General features: G+C 46.0%; 1 protein-coding gene across 1 annotated transcript in view; it reads right to left on the reverse strand.

The window, feature by feature from the left end:
- Window positions 1-23885, reverse strand: part of SCARB2 (scavenger receptor class B member 2) — a 39638-nt gene extending 15753 nt beyond the window's left edge. The window contains exons 1-6 of the mRNA XM_034431238.3: window positions 23467-23885; window positions 16704-16861; window positions 8436-8583; window positions 6677-6865; window positions 3160-3251; window positions 782-901 (exon numbers count right to left, since the gene is read on the reverse strand). Coding sequence (XP_034287129.2) covers window positions 782-901; window positions 3160-3251; window positions 6677-6865; window positions 8436-8583; window positions 16704-16861; window positions 23467-23583 — 824 coding nt within the window. The 5' untranslated portion in view covers window positions 23584-23885. The remainder of the gene's footprint in view (window positions 1-781; window positions 902-3159; window positions 3252-6676; window positions 6866-8435; window positions 8584-16703; window positions 16862-23466) is intronic.
- Window positions 23886-24487: the final 602 nt, after the last annotated feature.

Below are 24487 nucleotides of genomic sequence, written 5' to 3' on the forward strand. Positions count from 1 at the left end.
TACCTGTAGACCAAGATGGGTAAAATCTTTTATCGTAGTACGAAATTTGACACTGGGAGTTCCATAGGCCATCCAGGGGTGGGGTGAGCATGGAGATTTTGCAGTATCCTTCCCCTGGAGTGGGGCGGGAATGGAGATTTTGCAGTATCCTTCCCCTGCCATGCCCACCAAGCCACGCCCACCAAGCCACACCCACAGAACCGGTAGCAAAAAAAAAAAAAAAGGATTTCACCAGTGTATCTGAGTATTTTTGACCTAATCTCACGTTTGCTACCTGATGCCAAAGAGCCTTGATAGTACAGTGGTCTAAGCACCCTGTTATTAACACAGCTGCCTGCAATTTACTGCTGGTTCGAATCTCTTCAAGGCTCAAGGTTGACTCAGCCTTCCATCCTTTCTAAGGTAGGTGAAATGAGGACCCAGTTTGTGGGGGCAATAAGCTGACTTTGTATAAATATACAAAAGGATGAAGGCTATTGCTTAACGCATTGTAAGCCGCCCTGAGTCTCCGGAGAAGGGCGGCATATAAATCAAATTAAAAAATATATAGAGAGAGTCTTTATAATTCGGATGCCTTTGTCATCTCGTCCCACTTGCTTCGGGATTTGTAATAAGTTTGCTGTGTCTTATTCTATCAAATGCTTTTTCAAAATCAATGAAGCACATGGACACACTGTGGCTGACCTCTCTACAACGCTGTACAGGAACCTGAATGCTAAACAGGGCAATCTCGTGTGCCAAGATTGTTTCTGCAACCAAATCCCTGTGCTGCTGGTCTTACCTGCAGAAATCTGTAGAGAAGATATAGAGCGTTTCATCTTTGGTGAGCAGTGCGTGGAATGTCCCTCCGTCTGTTCCATTGATCATGTTACAGCTGGGTGTCGTCCACCAATCTAGCTTGCTGTCACGAGAAGAGATCAGAAGGAATCAAGGATTAGTTTTACGACATCAAGAGATTTTCCTGCTGGGTCGAAGATCAAAAAGCCTCTTTTATCCAGGATCTGATATTTCTCCACAGAACTGTCTTGATTCTTTCAAAACAACCCCAGACCAGACAATATCTTGTGAAAGCAAAGTCTGTGATTTAATTACAGACTTGAGGTTTTCCAAGACAGGGAAAAATAAAACACCGGCAATCCCTAATACAAACCCACTCAGAATAAATTCTTTCCCAAGCCACCTTCTTTCTTAATTGTGATTATGGGGTTTTCCCGAAACCCAACTTGCCAAAAGATAAAGAGGCCACGTTCCTTGAAGCATCTTCCTTCTTTTTCTGTACTTAAATCAGAGGCACCGAGGAAGAAGTACGGTAGTGGCCAAAATTGTGGAAACCTTTTGGGAAAAGTGTATTTTCTAGAACTAGCTAATTACATCATTTTTGGGGGGAGTAGTACCATAAAATTATATATCCATGGAAAGATAATTTAATCAGGAATGTAATGTAATAACTTTTATGAAGGATTTGCTATTAGAATAGCAGTTACAGTATAAAGAAGAAAAGTGAAACACGTAGAAAAAACGAGATATGCAAAAATTATCACCAGGTCAGTGAATACTTCGTTGGGTAACCTTTAGCATGAATTACCGCCTTACAATGTCTTCCCATGGAATGAACCATGGGAAGTGGTCTGCAGCTCTTTTAGATCTGCAGCTCTTATAAGGTGAAACCAAGATTGAATGATGGCTTCTATTAACTGGGTTTTATTGCTGGGTCGCTTCTGATTAACAAGTTTCTTTAGTCGGCTCCATAGATTTCCAACTGGGTGAAGGTCTGAGCTATTCCCAGGCCATTCCAGCAGTGGAATAGGATTATCTTGAAACTCGAAAAAAAAAAAAAGTGGTGTTATTAGCCACCACCCCTCAAAAATACACTTTTCCCAAAAGGTTTCTACAATTTTGGCCACTACTGTAATTCTTAAATTCTTATCAAGATTGAAGCTGAAGAAGGGAGGTTTAGCCCATGGACCCTGAACAGCAGTACCCAAAACTTTTTTTAAAAAATTCAAACTATTAAGAACGTTTGGGAAGGACAGGGAAATCCATTGGATGTAATGGATCTTTTTTAGAATAGGAGGTTTGATCAATGGGTTATAGGGCTGGGCCTAGAAACCAGGAGACTGTGAGTTCTAGTTCCACTTTAGGCATGAATGCCAGCTGGGTGACTTTGGGGGATGGTAGGCAACTGGGTGACTTTGGGCCAGTCACCAGAAGACTGTGAATTCTAGTTCCACCTTAGACATGAAAGCTGGCTGGTGTTCTGCCCCAGCTCCGGATTCCCAAGGATTGTGACACACACCAACGGTCCTTATCAAAGTTATAACATACCAAGAATAAACAAAGTCCGGCAAAGGTTGGCAACCAGCCCAGAAAACAAGATACGATAAGACACTCGCTCTTCAAAAATGCTCTGTAATAATTACACGTTGTTTCCAGCAAAGTTTACTATCTGTGTGCGAACTTAAATAGGCTAAGGGAGTGGCCACTTAACCCCAAGCCTTACTCTCGAGGAGACCTCCTCCTCCTGAGTAGCCACTCCTGCCTTTTGGCAGCCCTGCGTGCCCGAGCATTGAGGAGAGGCTCCTCCACTTCACTCTCTTCACTTGAAGGAGCCTCTGGAGGTTCTGAAGGCCCTGGCTGAGTCTCTGCCTCTGGCACCACATCCTCTTCAGCCTCCTCGCTGTCCTGCGCCGGCTGCTGGCACAACCCCACACCAGCCTCCTCATCGGGATCAGCCACGATCCACACAGGCCGCTGGCGGGCCACAACAGCTGGATGACTTTGAGCCAATCACAAGGAGATGGTGAGTTCTAGTTTTGCCTCAAGCAAGAAAGCCGGATAGGTGAACTTTGGGCCAATCACTAGGAGACAGTGAGTTCTAGTCCTGCCTTAGGCCTGAAAAATAGCTAGGTAACATTGGGGCAGTCACTCTTCTCAGCTCAATCTACCTCATAGGATTGTTGTCATGGAGAAAACAGGAGGAGGAAAGGAGTATTAGAGATATCCCCCCCGCCCCTTGAGTTATTTAGAAAGAACAATGAAGATGGGATAAAAATCAAATGAATGAATTAAAAGGTAAGGCGAGAATTACAATGTTGTACTGCCACAGAGATAAAAGGACACCAGTAAAGAAGGGGAAAAAAAAGAAGGAACAAACATTACTCTTTGCCATTCCATTCAATTACTCTTGTGAAGTCCAGGTAGTTATTTTCTCCAGTCAACATGAGATATTCACCATCATCTGTCGCGTTCATCTATATAGAGAAGAGAAAAAAAAAAAACCAAGCAAGAAAGGATTTTTACTTTCGGCAGCAATGGTTCCAAATGGGAATAAAACTGTACACATTTTAGACGCAAAGAATCAGCATGATTCGTGTAGGTGGTAGCATTAATGATTTAATGTCCTTGGAGGAACATCTGACGGCTGTAACCAGGGGGACCTTTTGTCAGGTTCGCCTGATTCGCCAGTTGCGGCCCTTCCTTGATCGGGATTCCCTGTACACAGTCACTCACGCCCTTGTCACCTCTCGCCTTGACTACTGCAACACTCTCTACATGGGGCTCCCCTTGAAGAGCACCCAGAGGCTCCAACTGGTCCAGAATGCACCAGCACGGGTAGTGACGGGAGCAGCATGGCGCTCCCATGTAACACCGCTCCTGCGCGAGCTGCACTGGCTCCCGGTGGTCTTCCGGGTGCGCTTCAAGGTGTTGGTCATTACCTTTAAAGTGCTCCATGGCATAGGGCCTAGCTATCTTCGAGACCGCCTGCTGCTACCGACGGCCTCCCATCGACCCGTGCGCTCCCACAGAGAGGGCCTCCTCAGGGTGCCATCAGCCAAACAATGTAGGCTGGTGACCCCCAGGGGGAGGGCCTTCTCCGTGGGGGCACCTACCCTCTGGAATCAGTTGCCCCCAGAGATAAGGAAAATCCAAGACCTCATTGCCTTCCGCCGTGCCCTTAAAACCCACTTTTTCCAGCAAGCTGGGCTGGCTTAAGAAGAAATTTTTAAATGTTTTAATTGGTTTGTGATTTTTAATTTTTGGGCCAAATTTATATATATATTGTTTTTAATATTTGTATTTCATGTTCTTAATTCTGGCTGTACACCGCCCTGAGTCCTCAGGGAGAAGGGCGGTATATAAATTGGAAATAAAATAAAATAAATAAATAAAAATAAATTGAAGCCTATATACAAGAATCTGGCCAACTAAATGGCCAGCATTAAATTGGAGCCGGATAAGGGATCAATGGAATTCAAGGAGGGCTGGTTTGGGATCTCTTGTGGTAACTCAAGGGCTCTAAACTAATGACATGTTTTACTCCACCCTCTAGCTCTGCCGACTTTTCTTCTACACGCTAAGTCTTTATTTGATGCCTCTTCCTATTACAAGGAGGAGCAAATATTAACATTCGGAGTTCTCCACAGACGGGAGTCATTCTTCTTGCGCTGTTTTTTTTTTTAATTAACTTTGTTTTTAAAAAACGGGAAATTTGCAGCCTGTCAAATAAAAAATCCACCTGAAGCACAATCTGTATTCTCACAGAGTGGTCCCAGACAATTCTAGCTCATCTAAAGCTGGGGAACTCAAAGCAAAGGATTTATTGGTAAGCATCTTTGCCCAGGTGAAGGAGGAAAGTAAGACCACTATGTGATGCTTGGAAGGAGTGGCAGGAACCCCCTCCCCCATATATTTTGCTTCCGGGACCAATTCAGGTTGCTGGCTGTCACCTTCAAAGCTCTATATGGCTTCAAAGATCTATATGGCTTGGATAAAACCATAAACCAAGTTATTTGAAGGACTGTCTTTTCCCAGGTTTTATCTACCTGACACACCAGAGCGAGGAGGCAGGGAACGTTACGAATCCCATCTCTTAAGGAGGCCCATCTAGTGGGAGCAGGAAGAAGGGCCTTCTCTGTGGTGGCTCCCTCCCTTTGAAACCACATCCCTGAGGAGATAAGATCAGTCCTCACTTTTGATATTCTTTCACAAGGTCCTGAGGTTTTGCCAGTGAGTCTGGAGACTCTAGAGCAGGGGTGTCAAACTCAAGGGCCGGGGGCCGGATCCCGCCCGTGGGGTGCTTAGATCTGGCCTGCGGGGCTGCCCTATAAACAACGAAGGACCAGCCTTGCCAGAGAAAACGGAGCTTGGGAAGGCCGCAGGCAGCCCTCCCGAGCTGTTTTTGCTGGCAGAGGGTTGCAGGAGGCCGTCGCAGCCAAAAACGGAGCTCGGGAGCCCATTTTCATTGGCAGAGTGCTCGGACTGCCACAGGCACCCCCAACATGAGTAATGTCAAGCTGGCCACGCCCACCCCGGCCACGCCCACCCCAGCCCCGAGGTCAAAAACAACCCTAATGCAACCCTCAACGAAATCGAGTTTGACACCCCTGCTCTAGAGCAGTGTTTCCCAAACTTGGCTATTTTAAGATGCATGGACTTCAACTCCCAGAATTCCCCAGCCAGTATGCCTGGTTGAGGAATAGTATGCCTGGTTGAGGAATTCTGGGAGTTGAAGTCCATACATCTTCAAAGGGTCAAGTTTGGGAAACACTGCTCTAGAGTGATACGGAGCCCCGCAAGTGGCTGGTCCGATTGTTTTCACAGAACTGGGCCTCAAGACTAATTTTCTCTCCAGTGGAAATTGTTGTTTTATTTTAAACTCTTATAATTGTCATAAACCTCCTGGAAGCCTAATGCATCGACTTTATTTTGCTTCTCCACAATACATCCTGTGCCGAAAAGAGACTGGCAACCTTGTCAATTGCCTTTTTTTCCCCTGCCCTCTTAAGAGCAAAAAATAAAATAAAATAAAATAAAATAAATAAAAAAAATCCGAGAAAAATAAGACAGTGGCAATCAGCTCTTTGAAAGGGCCGCTGTTGATTATTCTCATTTAAAAGAGACAGGGAGCCATAATGAGATGGTAATAAGCAGAATATCCAGGAGACATTGGAGTCTATAGGATATTGGACAAGCGCAGCATATTTTAATTGCTGTCCTGTTTAAAAAACAGCAGGGGTAACAATCCTCAAGCAATATTCATCAGCAGCACCCAAGACTGCCTAGATAAGCATTTCCATACTTGCAAGGTAGCACAGGACTTCGATGGAAAGCTGAGGAAGGAAAAAAAGAATATCAAGCTGTATTGCAGGAGTCCCCCAACCCCCGGAACACTAGTGGGCTGCAGCCCGTTTGGAACCAGGCCGCAAGCGGCGGGCGAGCAGGCCGCCGGTGAAGGAAAACATGCACTAACTAAAAGCAAAGACACGAGGTAAAGGTAAAGATTCTCCTCGCACATACGTGCTAGTCGTTCCAAACTCTAGGGGGCGGTGCTCATCTCTGTTTCAAAGCAGAAGAGCCAGCGCTGTCCGAAAACGTCTCCGTGGTCATGTGGCCAGCATGACTAAACGCCAAAGGTGCATGGATAACGCTGTTATCTTCCCACCAAAGGTGGCCCCTATTTTTCTACTTGAATTTTTTACGTGCTTTCGAACTGCTAGGTTGGCAGAAGCTGGGACAAGTCACAGGAGCTCACCCCGTTAAGCGGCACTAGGGACTTGAACCGCTGAACTGCCGACCTTTCGATCGACAAGCTCAGCGTCTTAGCCACCGAGCCACCGTGTCCCTGTTAAAGACACGAGAAGGGTAGCCAATTTACCCTTGGCGACAAACATTTTACCTGTTTAAAATAGCCGAAAACCGGATCGACGCCGGGGAAAAACTTGTGTACCGCCTTCAGAAACTTATCCGTGTATCCCCATAAAATCTCGTCAACTGTATGGATGGTGAACATGTCTTCTTCGTAGGCCAGCAGCAACAGTTCTGCAGGAAAACGGAAAGGCGTCCTCCGAGCCATATTCATGGCCGTCTGATAGGAAGGAAGAAAAAAAGACACGTTAAGACTTTTCATTATTATGAAATTGTTATCTGTCACAAGAGGCATTTATTGGTTCATGGTAATCCCCAATTTACAATCGTTCATTTAGGGACTGTTTAAAGTTGCAACGGCGCTGAAAAAAAGTGACATACGACCGTGTTTCACACTTACAACTGTTGCAACGTCCTCACAGTCACGTGACCAAAGTTCAGGCATTTGGCAACTGATTCATACTTATGACGCTTATAGTGCCCAGGGATCATGTGATACTCTTCCGTGACCTTCTGCCAAGCAGATTCAATGGGGAAGCCAGATTCACTTAACAACCGGGTTACTAACTTAACAACTGCAGTGCTTCACTTAACAACTGCGGCAAGAACATAAAATGGGGCAAAACTCAACAACTCTCACTTAGCAACGGAAATGTTGGGCTCAATTGTGGTCATAAGTCGAGGCCTACCTGTATTTTTCCGGTATCACTGAGAGGGAAAAAAAGTAACACTTACTGTAACAACCCATGTTACAAACTTAACCACTGCAGTGCTTCACTCAACAACTTTGGCAACGAAGGTCGTAAACTGGGGCACAACTGCCTTAACAACTGTCTTGCGTCACAACAGAAATTTTGGGCTCAATGGCGGTCCTAAGTGGAAGACTACCTGTATTTATCAGGTATTCAATAAAAATATAATTGATAGGCAGAACAGAAGTTATAAGGTGTTTTTTTTTTTTAAAGTACCCATTAGCCACACCTTTAAAAGCTGCAGTTCACATCAAGAGAAGCTAGCTTTAGAATTGGAGCGAAGATATTGAGTGGCTTCAAATGCAATGCCATTCTTTCCTTTTGATTCATTTTCAAATGATGCCAATCAATCACAGAATTGGGTGTTGTTTTTTCACAGGAGGCTCCAACTCCAAGATGCCCCTTCTGGCCAATCCTGATAAACTAATCATTCAAGGTCAGACCCAGGAAGCAGCTTAGAGCAGTTGGCAGAACGTCTATAGATAGTCAAGGAGAGAAGCAACTTAGAACTAAGGAGAAGTTTCCTGACAGTTAGAACAATTCATCAGTGGAACAACTTGCCTCCAGAAGTTGTGAATGCTCCAACACTGGAAGTTTTTAAGAAGAGATTGGACAACCATTTGTCTGAAGTGGTGTAGGGTTTCCTGCCTGAGCAGGGGGTTGGACTAGAAGACCTCCAGTGTCCCTTCCAGCTTCTATTCTATTCTATTCTATTCTATTCTATTCTATTCTATTCTATTCTATTCTATTCTATTCTATTCTATTCTATTCTATTCTATTAATTAATTCTACTCTACTCTACTCTACTCTACTCTACTCTACTCTACTCTACTCTACTCTAACTCTAACTCTAACCCTACACTACACTACACTACACTCTACCCTACCCTACCCTACCCTAATCTACTCTACTCTGATTCTATTCTATTCTATTCTATTCTATTCGATTCAATTCGATTCTATGTCAACCCAATAGATCACAGAAATTCTTTTTTTTTCCCTCCCTCATTTTGCTACTCAGTAAATCTCAAGACTTACCACTGCGGGCAAGTTGACTGTCCGGATCCGATCCACTTCTGGGTCACCCACGGACAGCTCTGGCACAAAATAATAAGTGGTTGGCTGAAAAGAAGACACTTTTGAGCCGTTCTCCAGAATGTGTATGTCCCGTCGAGATTTCCACTCCCTGACAAAAAAAGAGCAAGAGAAAAATGCAGTTTTCTACCGCCAACGTTTTCCAAACTAAAATCATATAAAATCCAACTCTTAAGGAAAGTCAAGGTTAAGGTTTTCTCTGCAAATTCTATCTCTATGCTTTGCTTTAAATTAGCGTATCTCAAACTTGGCCACTTGATTTGGGCCAATCACCAGGAGACGGTAAGTTCTATTCCCGCCTTGGGCATGAAAGGAGGATGGTGAATTTGGGCCAATCACCAGGAAGCAGTGAGTTCTAGTCCCGCCTTAAGCATAAAAGGCGGATGGTGACTTTGGGCCAATCACCAGGGGACTCTGAGTTGTACTCCCGCCTTAAACATGAAAGCTGGATGGGTGACTTTGGGCCAGTGCCTCTCTCTCTCAGCCCAACCAACCTCACAGGGTTGTTGTGGGGAAAATAGGAGGAAGGAGTATTATGTATGAGTGCTGCCTTAAGTTACTTGTAAAAGTAATAAAGGCAGCATAAAAAAAAATCTAATAAATCCATAAGAATAAAAGGGGAGTCTTGAAGTTGCTGCAGAGGTCACCTGCGTTTTTTTAAAAAAATCTCTGCTCAACTTTGCAAATAAAATACAACTGCTAACAAGCCCAGGCATTTCCTCTGAACACAACATCATTGTAAAAAAATGTAGCTTCCTAGCCAAGAAGTTTTCCAAAAGAAGGAAAAACAATGCTGGGTTCAAATTCGGAAATTTGCAGAGGAAATTATCACCGTCTGTGAGATTCCGGATGGGTTTATTCTCCCCATCCAAAACTTTTGCTAGGCAAAAAAAAAGAAAGAAAAGATTAAAAGAAAAAAAAAGAGCCAGCAAATACAGCAAAATTGTTCCTGTTTATCTATTTTACATAGCTAACGAAGGCAATTTTACTTGACAAAGACTTGCAGTCATCTCAGCTTTCGGCCCAGCAAAAGCAGCCCAAGCCAAAAAAAAAAAAAAAGCTACATAAAGAACTATTTCAGCTTGCAAATACAAAGGGAACTTCAGTTCCCTGCATTTTCTATTGAAATTCAGGCTCATTCTATCTTGGCAAGTCAGAGCAAACCAGGATAACCGAAAAAGGTAGGGAAAAGTCCACAAAAGAAGATTCTTGACCTCCGGCTTAAAAAGCTTTCGCAATTGCAACTGGTCACCGTGTCTTTTTAGCTGGCATTGGTGTCCTGTACCTGGAGAAAATTTGCACAGATGTCCAGCAGACAAAGCTGCCTTAAATTAGACCGCTGAACTGGAGAACCCTTACGGATTTAGTAAAGTCTCTAATAGAATTATTTGCTCTTTCCTTCCAGCAGATAACCTGAGATGAGCAGAAGCTGAAGCAATACTAAAAAGCAATGCTCTACTACACGGACGAGCTCGATTTCATTGAGGGCCGCATCAGGGTTGGGTTTGACCTCGGGAGGTGTGGGGTGTGTGGCCAGTTCGACGTCACTCGTCTCGGGGGCGCCTATGGTGGCCCGAGCGCTTTGCCAGTGAAAACAGGCTCCCGAGCTCCGTTTTTGGCTACGACGGCCTCCTGCAACCCTCTGCCAGTGGCCCTCCTAACAGGGGTGAAATGCTACCGGTTCGCACCGGTTCGGGAGAACCGCTAGTAATAAAGGCTACTGGTTCGTCTGAACCGGTATTTCCGACGATCAGCTGTGCCGCGCGATTTATATTCGCTAGAGAACAGGAAATCCTGTTTTCTAGCAAATCTAAATCATGCGGCACAGCTGTTTCCCTGCCCCTCGCTGTTCTACTTACCTTCAAACGGCTCCTTTCTCCATGCAAAGCACGCGTTTAGTGCGCAGCATGCATTTGGCGTATACTGCGCATGCACAGGCAGCGAACTGGTAGCAACCCGCGGAGGATTTCACCACTGCCTCCCGAGCTCTGTTTTCGCTGGTAGAGGGTTGCAAGAGGCCGTCCCAGCCAAAAACGGAGCTCGGGGAGCCAGTTTTCGTTGACAGAGGCACTGCTGGCCGGTCCTTTGCTGTTTCCAGGGCGGACCTGCGGGTCAGTTCTAAGCACCCCATCACTGTGGGATAGATCCGGCCCCCGGGCTTTGAGTTTTACACCCCTGCCCTACTATGAACAATAACATTCTACAGGCAGTTCTCTAACAGTTCAGTTAGTGACCGTTCGAAGTTACAATGGCACTGAAAAAAAGAATTTTATGATCGTTTTTCACACACGACTGTTACAGCATCCCCGTGGTCATGTGTTCAAAATTCAGATGCTTGGCAACTGACTCGTACTTATGACGGTTGCTGTGTCCCAGGGTCATGCTATCCCCTTTTGCGACCTTCTGACAAGCAAAGTCAATGGGGAAGCCAGATTCATTTAACAACTATGTTACTCTCTTAACAACTGCAGGGATTCGCTTAACAATGGTGGCAAGGAAGGTCCTAAAACGGGACGAAACTCACTTAACCAACGTCTCGCTTAGCAACAGAAAATTTGTGGTCGTAAGTTGAGGTCTACCTGTAGTTCATCATTTTCCAGCTAAATTTCGGCAGCGTGATCTCAGGAAGCTTGGTCTGTTGTGTACAGGTAATCCTCGAGTTGCGACCGCAAACCAGCCCAACATTTCTGTTGCTAAGGGAAACATTTGTTAAGTGAGTTTGGCCCATTTTACGACCTTCCTTGCCAGAGTGGTTAAGCGAATCATTGCATTTGTTAAGGGAGTAACATGGTTGTTAAGTGAATCTGGATTCCCCATGGACTTTGCTTCTCAGAAGGCTGCAAAAGGGGGACACTGGGACACTGCAACCGTCATAAATAGGAGTCAGCTGCCAAGCGTCTGAATTTTGATCATGTGACCATGGGGATGCTGTAACGGTCGTAAGTGTGAAAAACAGTCATAAGTCGCTTTTTTCCAGTTGTAACTTTGAACGGCCACTAAATGAACTGTTGTAAGTCGAGGACTACCTGTATGACGGGAGGGGGGGAGACGAGTGCTGAAAACACATCTTCACCAGAGTTGGTATTTAATAGGTTCTGACCAGTTCTGGAGAACCGGTAGCGGTTTTGAGTAGTTCGGAGAACTGGTAAAAACCACCTCTGACTGGCCCCGCCCCCATCTATTCTCTGCCTCCCGTGTCCCAGCTGATCGGGAGGAAATGGGGATTTTGCAGTAACCTTCCCCTGGAGTGGAGGGAAGGGAGATTTTACAGAATCCTTCCCCTGCCACGCCCACCAAACCATGCCACGCCCACCAAGCCACGCCCACATAACTGGTAGTAACAGGGGTGGGTTCTACTTACCTTTACTACCGGTTCGCAACGGGATCACGCTCGCGATGACGTCAGGGTCAGTGGGCGGAGCCTCCCACTGGTTTTACTACCGGTTCTATAGAACCGGGGGCAACCCACCACTAGGTAGTAAAAAGTTTTGAATCCCACCACTGATCCTCACCTGTGACCCAAATATGGGACGGAGCATATTCTCCTGTGCTAAACTATAATCCATGGTTTACGAACCTAGATGACCAGCTCTGCGAAACAAACTGAGCTACAAACAAACCAGCCACACAATCCGTGACCTCAACCTGAGCGCAACCAACACATTACAAACACATAACACACGCCCTTGATTTGCATCTGGAGGTTACGACTTATTCGCAAGGAACCGCCACATTAATTCACAATGCATATTGCGACATATTGCAAAGCACGCAGGCTGAAACCAACGAGAGGCAAAGATCCCTGATTCCCAGGCCTGAGGAAACTGCTATCTAAGCACGGGAGAGATTGCAAAAAAATATTCGTGGTTGGAATATTCTAATATTCAATCGGGCTTGGGAATGCCTGCTTGGCAATGCAGAATGGAAAGAGGGTTGAATCGGTGGGCGGGCAGGAGACTTAGAGACTTCAATGGTGAAAAAAAGGAAGGTCCTACATTTAGGCAGGAAAAACAAAGCATACAGGTACAGTATAGGTGCTACCTTGCTCAATAGTAGCAACTGTAAGAGGGATCTTGGAGTCCCGGTGGACAACCATTTAAATATGAGCCAGCCGTGTGCAGCAGCTGCCAAAAAAGTCAACAAGTTCTACGCTGCATCAACAGAGGGATAGAATCAAGATTACGTGAAGTGTTAATATCACTTTATAATGCCTTGATAAGGCCACACTTGGACTACTGCATTCAGTTTTGGGCACCAGGATGTAAAAAAGATGTGGAGACTCTAGAAAGTGTGCAGAGAAGAGCAACAAAGAGGATTAGGGGACTGGAGGCTAAAACATATGAAGAACAGTTGCAGGAACTGGGTATGTCTAGTTTAATGAAAAGAAGGACTAGGGGAGACATGATGGCAGTCTTCCAATATCTCAGGGGCTGCCACAAAGAAGAGGGAGTCAAACTATTCTCCAAAGCACCTGAGGGCAAGACAAGAAGCAATGGGTGGATTGAGGAGAGAAGCAACTTAGAACTAAGGAGAAATTTCCTGACAGTGAGAACAATTAATCAGTGGAACAACTTGCCACCAGAAGTTGTGAATGCTCCAACACTGGAAGTTTTTAAGAAGAGATTGGAAGAAGAGATTTGTCTGAAGTGTAGTAATATAAGCCCTGCTCCCAAAATAAGCTCATCGGCCAGACGGATACATTTTAGTACCCTATTTCTCTGAAAATAAGACCTAACTGGAAAATGAGCCCTAATGAGTCCCATGGAGCAAAAATTAATATAAGACCCAATCTCACATTTTTATGTTATGTGGTGGAATCTCCAGGGAGGAAGTGAGAACAATTAACCAGTGGAACAACTTGCCTCCAGAAGTTGTGAATGCTCCAACACTGGAAGTTTTTAAGAAGAGGTTGGATAACCATTTGTCTGAAGTGGTGTGGGGTTTCCTGCCTAAGCAGGGGGTTGGACTAGAAGACCTCCAAGGTCCCTTCCAACTCTGTTATTCTATTCTATATACCACTTCATAGTGCTTTACACCCCTCTGTAAGCGGTTTATAGTCAGCATCTTGCCCCCAACAATCTGGGTCCTCATTTAACAATCTCGGAAGGATGGAAGGCTGAGTCAACCTTGAGCCGGTCAGGATCAAACTGCTGGCAGTGAGCAGTGATTTAGCCTGCAATACTGCACTCTAACCACTGAGCCATCACAGCTCTAGAATCTAGTCCAGAATATTAGAACCTAAAATCATAGAGCTTGAAGGAACCTCAGAAGTCATCTAATCCCTGGCAGGAGATCTTATACTATCCCAGTCAAACAGCTGTTCAGATGAGGAGAGCATATCTTTCTCCTTCTGTCCTGACCACTTTTTACAAAGGCACGATTGAGAGCGTTTTAACCAACTGCATCCCTGTTTTTGGTTTGGTGGCAGCAGCGCCTCAGATAGAAAGTCCATACAGAGAGTGGTGAGGACAGCAGAGATGATTATAGGAAGCTCACTTCCTGTTATTCAGGATATTGCTTATAAGTGCCATGTGCTTAGAGTTCGAAGCATATTTAGAGACCCCACACACCCATTTCATGGCCTGTTGTTCCCCTCTGGGAGGAGGTTTCAAAGTATTTCTAGCAGGTTTGCTGGATTCTGGCAAACTTGCCGGATTCTTTTTTTTTCATCATGTATATGTATACATTCTACAACTAGACTGAGATGTTTCTCTGTGTCATATGTGTGTGTGTGTATGTGGGTATATGCATAAATGTTTTCTTTTGAGAGCTGAATGCAACAAAATTTCATTTTAATGTATGCTGATTAGTGTCCATTTAAAGCAGTGTTTCTCAACCTTGGCAACTTTGAAGATGTGTGGACTTCAACTCCCAGAATTCCCCAGCCAGCAACTGCTGGCTGGGGAATTCTGGGAGTTGAAGTCCACACATCTTCAAAATTGCCAAGGTTGAGAAACACTGATTTAAAGTGACAAAATTCTATTCTATTCTATTCTATTCTATTCTATTCTATTCTATTCTATTCTATTCTATTCTATTCCATTCCATTCCATTCCATTCCATTCCATTCCATTCCATTCCATTCTTCCATTCCATTCCATTCCATTCCATTCTCCCTTAATCCTTCTCTTCAATAGATATCTAGCTCCTTCAACCATTCATGATACATTAGCTTCTAGTCCCCTGATCTTCTTTGTTGGCTCTTCTCTGTACACTTTCTAGGCGTTTCAGCATCTTTTTCGTACTGCAGTGACCGTAACTGGACGCAGTATTTCAAGTGTGGTCTCACCAGTGTGGTATTAAAGCGGAGCTCATGATCTTGATGCTCTCTCTCAGTTGAGGGATATTCTCCACAATCTATTCCCTGCAACTTCACCACATACATTCATGAGGGCTAGAAACATGTTGTCAGCACTTCAAGCTTCATTTACTCTAGTGCTGGCATAAGGAGGAGAAGCAGAGGCGTCTGGAAAGGGACGTTTGACTTTTCACCTACTTATTTTCCCTGGAGATAATATCCCCTAGGAGATGAGATGGGAGGGGGGAAATTCCTTTGAGCTGGAACGGTAGATTAGGGGTAGAATGACTTGGAAGATGGCCAATGAGTGCAGGGGAGTGGGGAACGGAAAGGGAGGGTTTTGGGTCTGGAAGTCAGTGTTGGCTACAATGAGCCAGGATTTAGAATGTCGTGCTCAAAAAATGGGAGTTTTTATCAAAGACTTTGTTTGAAATGCAATTTATTTGAGACGACCTCGAAACTTGACACATGCCTTTTACAAATCCCAACTCTACAATCTACTGCAAATAGCAAGCTCTTTTCTTTGGGAAACGGAAGCTCACAACTACTTCCAAAATTTTCCGTTCCTTCTTGGGAATTTTTCCTTGGAAATCTTCTCTACTAAACATACCCGGTATAAGGCTGAAAAGGAAGTGAAAATGATAAAAAAAGACTACATATTTGATCTTGCGTATATTAGCCGCAACTAGAATTGTGTTTGCGCAACAATGGAAAAACGATGAGATTCCGTCTGAGGGGAACGTAATTAAGAAAATATAACCATGTGCGGAAATGGATAGACGAACGCTTGTTATTAAAGATAAATAATATCTTGCCTTCTGTCAGAAGATACAGAACAATTAAAACAATTTCAACAATTTAAAACTAAAAAAAATACAAAACAATTAAAACACACGTTTTCTGAAGAGTTTTTATCCCAGAGCTATAATTGCACTCCACAATGAACTAAAGGGCCACCATCAGTGAGCTGTTGGACAGCATTTCTTGGTCTGTTGTGTGGATGTTTGGGTGGTTTAAGAGTGGGAAATTGTGGTGGGTGGGAGTGTGTTTGGGGATTGTTATGGGTGTTGGATCTGGTCTTTGGGTGTTAGGTGAATTTCGTTGTACGGGTATACTGTGTATACACGTACAATGACAATAAAGTAGTTATTATTATTATTATTATTATTATTAGGAAACCAGGGTGGATAAAAATCAATGATTTTTTTAAAAAAATCAAAAAAATCAGATTTTTTTTATTTAAATCGGATTTTTTTTATTTAAATCGGATTTTTCTGATTTTTATTGAATTTATTTTAATAAAAAACTTTTGGGGTAAAAATCTATCGTAAGATAGTTTTCTATTTAAGATACATAAATAATTTAGTTTATTCAGCATGAAATGGAGCTTAGTTATGTAGCATGAGGCTGTATATTTTGCAACACTGGGACTATCGGTGAGTCAACAGCGGGTCAAAGGAGTAGCAGAGATGACAGTTGCTCTTTAAAAATTATGATTTAAATCGAGTTGATTTAAATCAAGTCTTTTTACTAGTGATTTAAATCATGATTTAAATCATGATTTAAATCGACTCGATTTAAATCAAATCCACCCTGGAAGAAACTGAATATTGTTTCAATATGGCACATATTCTATCAATGGTTAGACAACGGAAACAGAAGTTAGAAAGGAGGAGATATAAAAAGAGGAAATGTTAACGTGGAGAGTTGCTAAAGAAGATGATGTTAAATATTATTGTTATCATATTATTATGTCATTACATTATCAATATTATAATAAAGTTTTGTATTATCACTATTTAAACATAATTGTACCCAGACCGTACAGTTGGATGAAAATTGAATGATATATAAATAAAACAAATAAAACATGGGGAGGGGGGAAAGGTTGAAAATTAAGCAAGTTACCTTACCTATAGGTGTAGGGGCCAACTTCCTTGACAATAGGGTTTTCCCCTTGAAGTACTTCTAAAGGATTGGTCAAGTTAAAAAAATAGACCTGCAGGAGAAGGGGTATTGGAGGGTTCGCCCAGAATTTAAGAGCTTCCGAATTATTTTTTAAGATCGTTCCCTAAAGAAGAAAAGGCAAACAGAAAAAAGATGAAAAAAATGGACTTCTAGCAAAAGCAGAGCATACCATTGTACATGAAGACAAGAATGACAAAGTTGGAAGGGACCTTGGAGGTCTTCTAGTCCAACCCTCTGCTCAAGCAGGAATCCCTATACCAATGATGGCTAACCTTTTTGCCATCATGTGCCAGGAAGGGGGTGGGGTGGGGAGGTTCACGCACGCGCGTGCCCATACTCATAATTCTATGCGTCCCGCCCTGCGCATGCGCACCCAAACCCCCCCTCCTCCCTTGCTCCTGGCCCGTTTTTTTTTTTTGTCACCTGGCTCCAGATCCTCTCTATGCATCTGGGGAGGGTGAAAACAGCCTTCCCCACCTACCCCCAGGCCCTCCGGAGGCAGAAAACAGCCTGTTTCCCTACTTCTGGTGGGCCCAAAAGGCCTGAAAATCAGGTGGCCGGCACGCACCTGTGTGCCAGAGCTGAGCTGGCGTGCCCACAGATATGGCTATGCGTGCCACCTGTGGCACGCGTGCCATAGGTTCACCATCACGGCCCTATACCGTTTCAGACAAATAGTTATGCTATCTCTTCTTTAAAAAAACCCTCCAGTGATGGAGCATCCACAACTTCTGGAGGCAAGTTGTTCCACTGGTTAATTGTTCTCAATGTCAGGAAATTTCTCCTTAGTTCTAGGTTGCTTCTCTCCTGGATTAGTTTCCATCCATTGCTTCTTGTTCTGCCTTCCGGTGCTTTGAGGAATAGGTTGACCCCCACTTCTTTGTGCCCCTCTTCTTTGTGCCTATTCTTCAAAGCACCTCAGATTTTGGAACGCTGCTATCATTTTGATAATATCCATATTTCTAGGACTCCCGCGCTCAATTGCAGCAGTTAGAAAAGAGATCTATGAAAACTACAAATTGTGACTCTATGCACAAACCTCACTAGGGTTTGTGGGGTCCTTGGTGCTCTCTGAGCTTGGTTGGGGTTTTTTTGCAGACGTTTCATTACCAAACTAGATAACTTCATCAGTGCTAGTAAGGGAGTACGGTTAGGTCATTTGATCGTTTTATATAGTAATGGTTTCCCCTGCTGGTGTAGGTAGGAATGGACTTGGTGATTCCTTGACTGGGCTGTTAATTACTGTTAGGTTATTTGTCAGAAAACTATAACAACCCAATCAAGGAACTTACCAAATTCACTCCCATCAACATTAACAGGCCAAGCCACTTGTGTATAAAATGAGAGAATAGAATAGAATAGAATAGAATAGAATAGAATAGAATAGAATAGAATAGAATAGAATAGAATAGAATAGAATAGAATAGAATAGAATAGAATAAGGGTGGATTTGATTTAAATCGAGTTGATTTAAATCACAATTTAAATCATGATTTAAATCACTAGTAAAAAGGATTGATTTAAATCAACTCGATTTAAATCATAATTTTTAAAGAGCAACTGTCATCTCTGCTACTCTTTTGACCTGCTGTTGACTCACCGATAGTCCCAGTGTTGCAGAATATACAGCCTCATGCTACATAACTAAGCTCCATTTCATGCTGAATAAACTAAATTATTTATGTATCTTAGATAGAAAACTATCTTATGATAGATTTTTACCCCAAAAGTTTTTTATTAAAATAAATTCGATAAAAATCAAAAAAATCCGATTTAAATAAAAAAATCTGATTTTTTTGATTTTTTTAAAAAAAATCATTGATTTTTATCCACATAGAATAGAATAGAATAGAATAGAATAGAATAGAATAGAATAGAATAGAATAGAATAGAATAGAATAGAATAGAATAGAATAGAATTCTTCATTGGCCAAGTGTGACTGGACACACAAAGAATTTGTCTTTGGTGCATATGCTCTCTGAGTACATAAAAGAAAAGATACATTTGTCAAGAGAGCAAACCACACTGCCTACCAACACTGATGATGTAACCCAGCTGAGTCATGAAATGTCTTCAAGAAAACAGCCAAGCTCAGCGAGCATCAAGGCCCCCACAATTCAACCCTCTTCTATTGGAAATAAGTTTTTCTTTTTCTTCTAGATACTTTAATTTTCTGCATGTGCTCCATATCAGGGGTCACCAACCTTTCAGGGACCACTAAGTTCATAATTTTAAATCCTGCGGACCACTAATATGATCTGCCTAATGATCGGCTGGGTGGCCGTGGTTAGGTGGTCATGTGACTGGGTGGGCGTGGCCAACTTGATGACACGTCGAGGGGCGCCTTGCCACTCGCTACTCCTTGCCTGCCCGCCTGGGCTCCTTAGGGCCCCAACAGGAAGCAGTTGTTGGAGCTAAGCAGCCACCACGAGAAAAAGTTGGCAAAACAGCTCAGTTCAAATTGGATCTGGCCGAGAAGGAGGCTCAGCAGAAGCACCTCACTGAGGACTAGGAGCATAGGCTTTCCAAGCAGAGGGAAGACCTGCGGGAGTGCAAGGCCAGGTACCGGCACCTGGAGGCTCAGCGGGCTGGGATGGTCAGCCAGTTCCAGGCCATGATGCAGTCCCACTGGAACGAGGCCCTCCGGCTCTTCGCCACCAGCAGCGCTTCCCTCCAGCCTTCCCCCAAAGCCCCACACCAGGAGGCCGAAGCAGACCCCAAGTCGTAATTTCTGCCCCCCTCCGACCCACAGAAAGAAACCCCGAAGGGGGAGACTCTCTGCAGCAACACAAGCATTCATTGCACGTATCTGTCCCAGGGGGCGTAATTTGAGAACCCCTGATTTAGTGCAGTATTAAAAATGCAAATAATTTTTCTGCGGACCACCAAAATTTTCTCGCGGACCACCAGCGGTCCACGGACCACCAGTTGGTGACCACTGCTCCATACAACGGAGCATTCAAAAACTAATTATGACATCCGATTGGAATTGGGAACTCAGCCATTGGTGGCTTCCCTGTAGGCTGAGATGTCAACTAAAACAGACATTGCTGGAAGTGGGGGGGCAGAAGCCCTTCCCAATTTTGTGTCGGTTCAGCCACAACAATGCAAACATAACTCGTAGTTTACAATCTCGGGAGAAAATCAAGTTTCTAGTTTTGTGAATTTATTGTACAAGGTTACATTTCTGGAAAGCTCTCTGCCACTCTTCGCTTAAAGTAAAATATCATTATGGCCTGATTTAATAAAGGAAGTCATATCAAAAGAAGGACTAAGGGAGACATGATAGCAGTCTTCCAATATCTCAGGGGTTGCCACAAAGAAGAGGGAGTCAAGCTATTCTCCAAAGCAGGGGTCACCAACCAGTAGTCCGCGGACCACCGGTGGTCCGTGAGAAAGTTTTGGTGCTCCGCAGAAAAATTATTTGCGTTTTTATATTGCGCTAAATACTATTTATCTTTTTAAAAAGGCATATTAGTGGTCCGTGGGATTTAAAATTATGAATTTAGTGGTCCCTGAGGTCCGAAAGATTGGTGACCCCTGCTCCAAAGCACCTGAGGGTAGGAGAAGAAGCAATGGGTGGAAACCAATCAAGGAGAGAAGCAACTTAGAACTAAGGAGGAATTTCCTGACAGTGAGAACAATGAATCAGTGGAACGACTTGCCTCCAGAAGTTGTGGATGCTCCAACACTGGAAGTTTTTAAGAAGATGTTGGATAACCATTTGTCTGAAGTGGTGCAGGGTTTCCTGCCTAGGCAGGGGGTTGGACTAGAAGACCTCCGAGGTCCCTTCCAACTCTGTTATTCTATTCTATTCTATCATGGATGAGGCAGACAATTAACTCCAGCACTGCACCCAAGTTGTTGTTATTGTAGTTTTTTAATTTCTCGTCACAAATTGCTAAGATCTGTGTGGGCAAGTCAGGCACGTTTACCCCTGAAACTACACATTCTAGATTTTGTTTTGAACAAAGCTAAACACAACTCCAGGATATTCTTGATTGCCTACCTGGATTTTCCCATATCTTAATTTAAACCATTCAATCTTTGGAGCCTGTTTCACAATCTCAAGGCCGGGCTATTTACTGCAACTGCTCATTATACGGCACTTTGCTTGGGCACTTTGCTTGTGCCGAGGCTAAACCCAGCTCTTGTCTCACTCTTTCTCTAACCGTTCATCCGATGGCATGGGCTTCCCTCCCAAACAGCTGCTTGGAGACCCTTCCTTTTAGCTCTCTCACTTCTGGAGAGGCGCATCAATTTTTTTAAAAAATAAAAATAAAAACCCGCATTCACAAGTTTGGCTGCCTTTTCAGTCTTTGCAAGCGTGCAACCCTTAAGGGGAGATAAGCTGATCGAGAAATGCACGGGGCAAAGGGTTAGGAAGGGCCCCACCCCGCCCGTAGGGGGGGTGGTGGCTTCCATCCAGGCGCTGGATACACATCTGTCGGGATCGTGCAGGGCAGGGCGTGGAGCTCAGGGCCTGGATCAAGTGCCCCAGCCACGATCTGTGGCAAGGGCAGCCCCAGGATGGGTGCCAGAGGACCGGAAAGGAGGCCTCCAGCCTCCTGGCACCAAAGGAGATAAATGCAACCGTTCCTTAAGAGCCATGATTTTTGGCACGGGCAGGCACAGGAGGGGTGCCAGGGGGCAGGGAAGGAAGCCTCTGCCTAAAGGAGACGATGCAACAGTTCCTTAAGCACCACGATCTGTGGCACGAGTGGGCACACGATGAGTGCCAGGGGGCTGGGAAGGAATCCTCTCCACCCAATTAGACGATGCAACCGTTCCTTGAGCGCCATGATCTGTGGCACGAGCGGGCACAGGATGGGTGCCAGGGGGGTTGGGAAGGAAGCCTCCAGCCCCCTGGCACCAAAGGAGACAGTGCAAGCGTTCCTTAAGCCCCATGATCTGTGTGTGGCATGGGCGGGCACAGGAGAGGTGCCAGGGAACTGGGAAGGAACCCACTGCACCTAAAGGAGACGATGCAACCGTTCCTTAAGCGCCACGATCTGTGGCACGAGCGGGCACAGGATGGGTGCCAGGGAGTTGGGAAGGAAGCCTCCAGCCCCTTGGCACCAAAGGAGACGGTGCAAGCGTTCCTTAAGCCCCACGATCTGTGTGTGGCCCTGGCGGGCACAGGAGAGGTGCCAGGGAACCGGGAAGGAACCCACTGCACCTAAAGGAGACGATGCAACCGATGCAACCGTTCCTTAAGTGCCACGATCTGTGGCACGAGCAGGCACAGGATGGGTGCCAGGGGGTTGGGAAGGAAGCCTCCAGCCTCCTGGCACCAAAGGAGATAAATGCAACCGTTCCTTAAGAGCCATGATTTTTGGCACGGGCGGGCACAGGAGGGGTGCCAGGGGGCAGGGAAGGAAGCCTCTGCCTAAAGGAGACGGTGCAAGCGTTCCTTAAGCCCCACGATCTATGTGTGGCACGGGCGGGCACAGGAGAGGTGCCAGGGAACTGGGAAGGAACCCACTACACCTAAAGGAGACGATGCAACCGTTCCTTAAGCGCCACGAGCAGGCACAGGATGGGTGCCAGGGGGGGTTGGGAAGGAAGCCTCCAGCCCCCTGGCACCAAAGGAGACGGTGCAAGAGTTCCTTAAGCCCCACGATCTGTGTGTGGCACGGGTGGGCACAGGAGAGGAGCCAGGGAACTGGGAAGGAACCCACTGCACCTAAAGGAGACGGTGCAACCGTTCCTTAAGTGCCACGAGCGGGCACAGGATGGGTGCCAGGGGGTTGGGAAGGAAGCCTCCAGCCCCCTGGCACCAAAGGAGACGGTGCAAGAGTTCCTTAAGCCCCAGGATCTGTGGGTGGCCCGGGCGGGCACAGGAGAGGTGCCAGGGAACTGGGAAGGAACCCACTGCACCTAAAGGAGACGGTGCAACCGTTCCTTAAGTGCCACGAGCGGGCACAGGATGGGTGCCAGGGGGGGTTGGGAAGGAAGCCTCCAGCCCCCTGGCACCAAAGGAGACGGTGCAAGAGTTCCTTAAGCCCCACGATCTGTGTGTGGCCCGGGTGGGCACAGGAGAGGAGCCAGGGAACTGGGAAGGAACCCACTGCACCTAAAGGAGACGGTGCAACCGTTCATTAAGTGCCACGAGCGGGCACAGGATGGGTGCCAGGGGGTTGGGAAGGAAGCCTCCAGCCCCCTGGCACCAAAGGAGTCGGTGCAAGCCTTCCTTAAGCCCCAGGATCTGTGGGTGGCCCGGGCGGGCACAGGAGAGGTGCCAGGCAACTGGGAAGGAACCCACTGCACCTAAAGGAGACGGTGCAACCGTTCCTTAAGTGCCACGAGCGGGCACAGGATGGGTGCCAGGGGGTTGGGAAGGAAGCCTCCAGCCCCCTGGCACCAAAGGAGACGGTGCAAGCGTTCCTTAAGACCCACGATCTGTGTGTGGCACGGGCGGGCACAGGAGAGGTGCCAGGCAACTGGGAAGGAACCCACTGCACCTAAAGGAGACGATGCAAGCGTTCCTTAAGCGCCCCGATCTGTGGCACGAGCGGGCACAGGATGGGTGCCAGGGGGGGTTGGGAAGGAAGCCTCCAGCCCCCTGGCACCAAAGGAGACGGTGCAAGCCTTCCTTAAGCGCCACGATCTGTGGGTGGCACGGTGGGTGGCACAGGAGCGGGTGCCAGGGAGCCTCTCCACCCAAAGCAGCCCGGGGCAGATGCGCGCCTCTCGCCGCTCCTCACCTCCTTGATCTGGCCGTCCACCAGGTTCTCCATGATGTGGGCCGCCAGGAGGGCGATGCCGGCGATGAGGAAGGCCGGCGCCACCAAGCCCAGCGTGACCAGGCAGAAGCGCTTCATCGCTGCCGGCGGAGCCCAGGAGTCGCCAGGAGGCCCGAGAGAGACAGAGAGAGAGAGGAGAGCGCCCAGATGCCCAGCCCGAGAGAGCGCCTCCTCCGCCTCCTGCAAACGGCCACCTCCCGGCTCCGAGGGGCGGAGGAAAGCCGGGAAACGGAGCGGCGCTTTCCTCCCCCGGTGCTCACTTTCGCTTTCCCAAGTGGGCCGGGCGCCTCCTCGGAATGAGCTCAGCCTGGATCAGCTGGTGGGGAGGTCCCGTGTCGTCCTGACCTCTCGCCCTCTTTTTCTCTCTCTCTCTCTCTCTCTCCCTCTTTCTCATTCTCTTTCTCTCTTTCTTTCCCTCATTCTCTTTCTCCCTCTTTCTTTCTCTCTCTCTCCCTTTTTCTCATTCTCTCCTTCTTTCTCTCTCTCCCCCTCTTTCTTTCTCTCCCTTTTTCTCATTCTCTCCCTCTCTCCCTTTCTCTCCCTCTTTTTCTCTCTCCTCCCTCTTTCTCTCTCCCTATTTCTCATTCTTTTTCTCCCTCTTTCTCTCTCTCTCCCTTTTTCTCATTCTCTCCCTCTTTCTCTCTCTCTTCCCCTCTTTCTCTCTCTCCCTTTTTCTCTCCCTCTTTTCTCTCTCCTCCTTTTTTCTCTCTCCCACTTTCTCATTCTCTTTCTCCCTCTTTCTCTCTCTCTTCCCCTCTTTCTCTCTCTCCCTTTTTCTCATTCTCTCCCTCTTTTTCTCTCTCCTCCCTCTTTCTCTCTCCCTCTTTCTCATTCTCTTTCTCTCTCTCTCCCTTTTTCTCATTCTCTCCCTCTTTCTCTCTCTCCCCCCCCTCTCTCTCTCCCCTCTTTCTCTCTCCCTTTTTCTCTCCCTCTCCCTTTTTCTCATTCTCTCCTGCTCTCCCTTTCTCTCCCTCTTTTTCTC

The sequence above is a fragment of the Pantherophis guttatus genome, chromosome 8 (assembly GCF_059756535.1).
Source record: "Pantherophis guttatus breed Tessera chromosome 8, ASM5975653v1, whole genome shotgun sequence".
NCBI lineage: Eukaryota > Metazoa > Chordata > Lepidosauria > Squamata > Colubridae > Pantherophis > Pantherophis guttatus.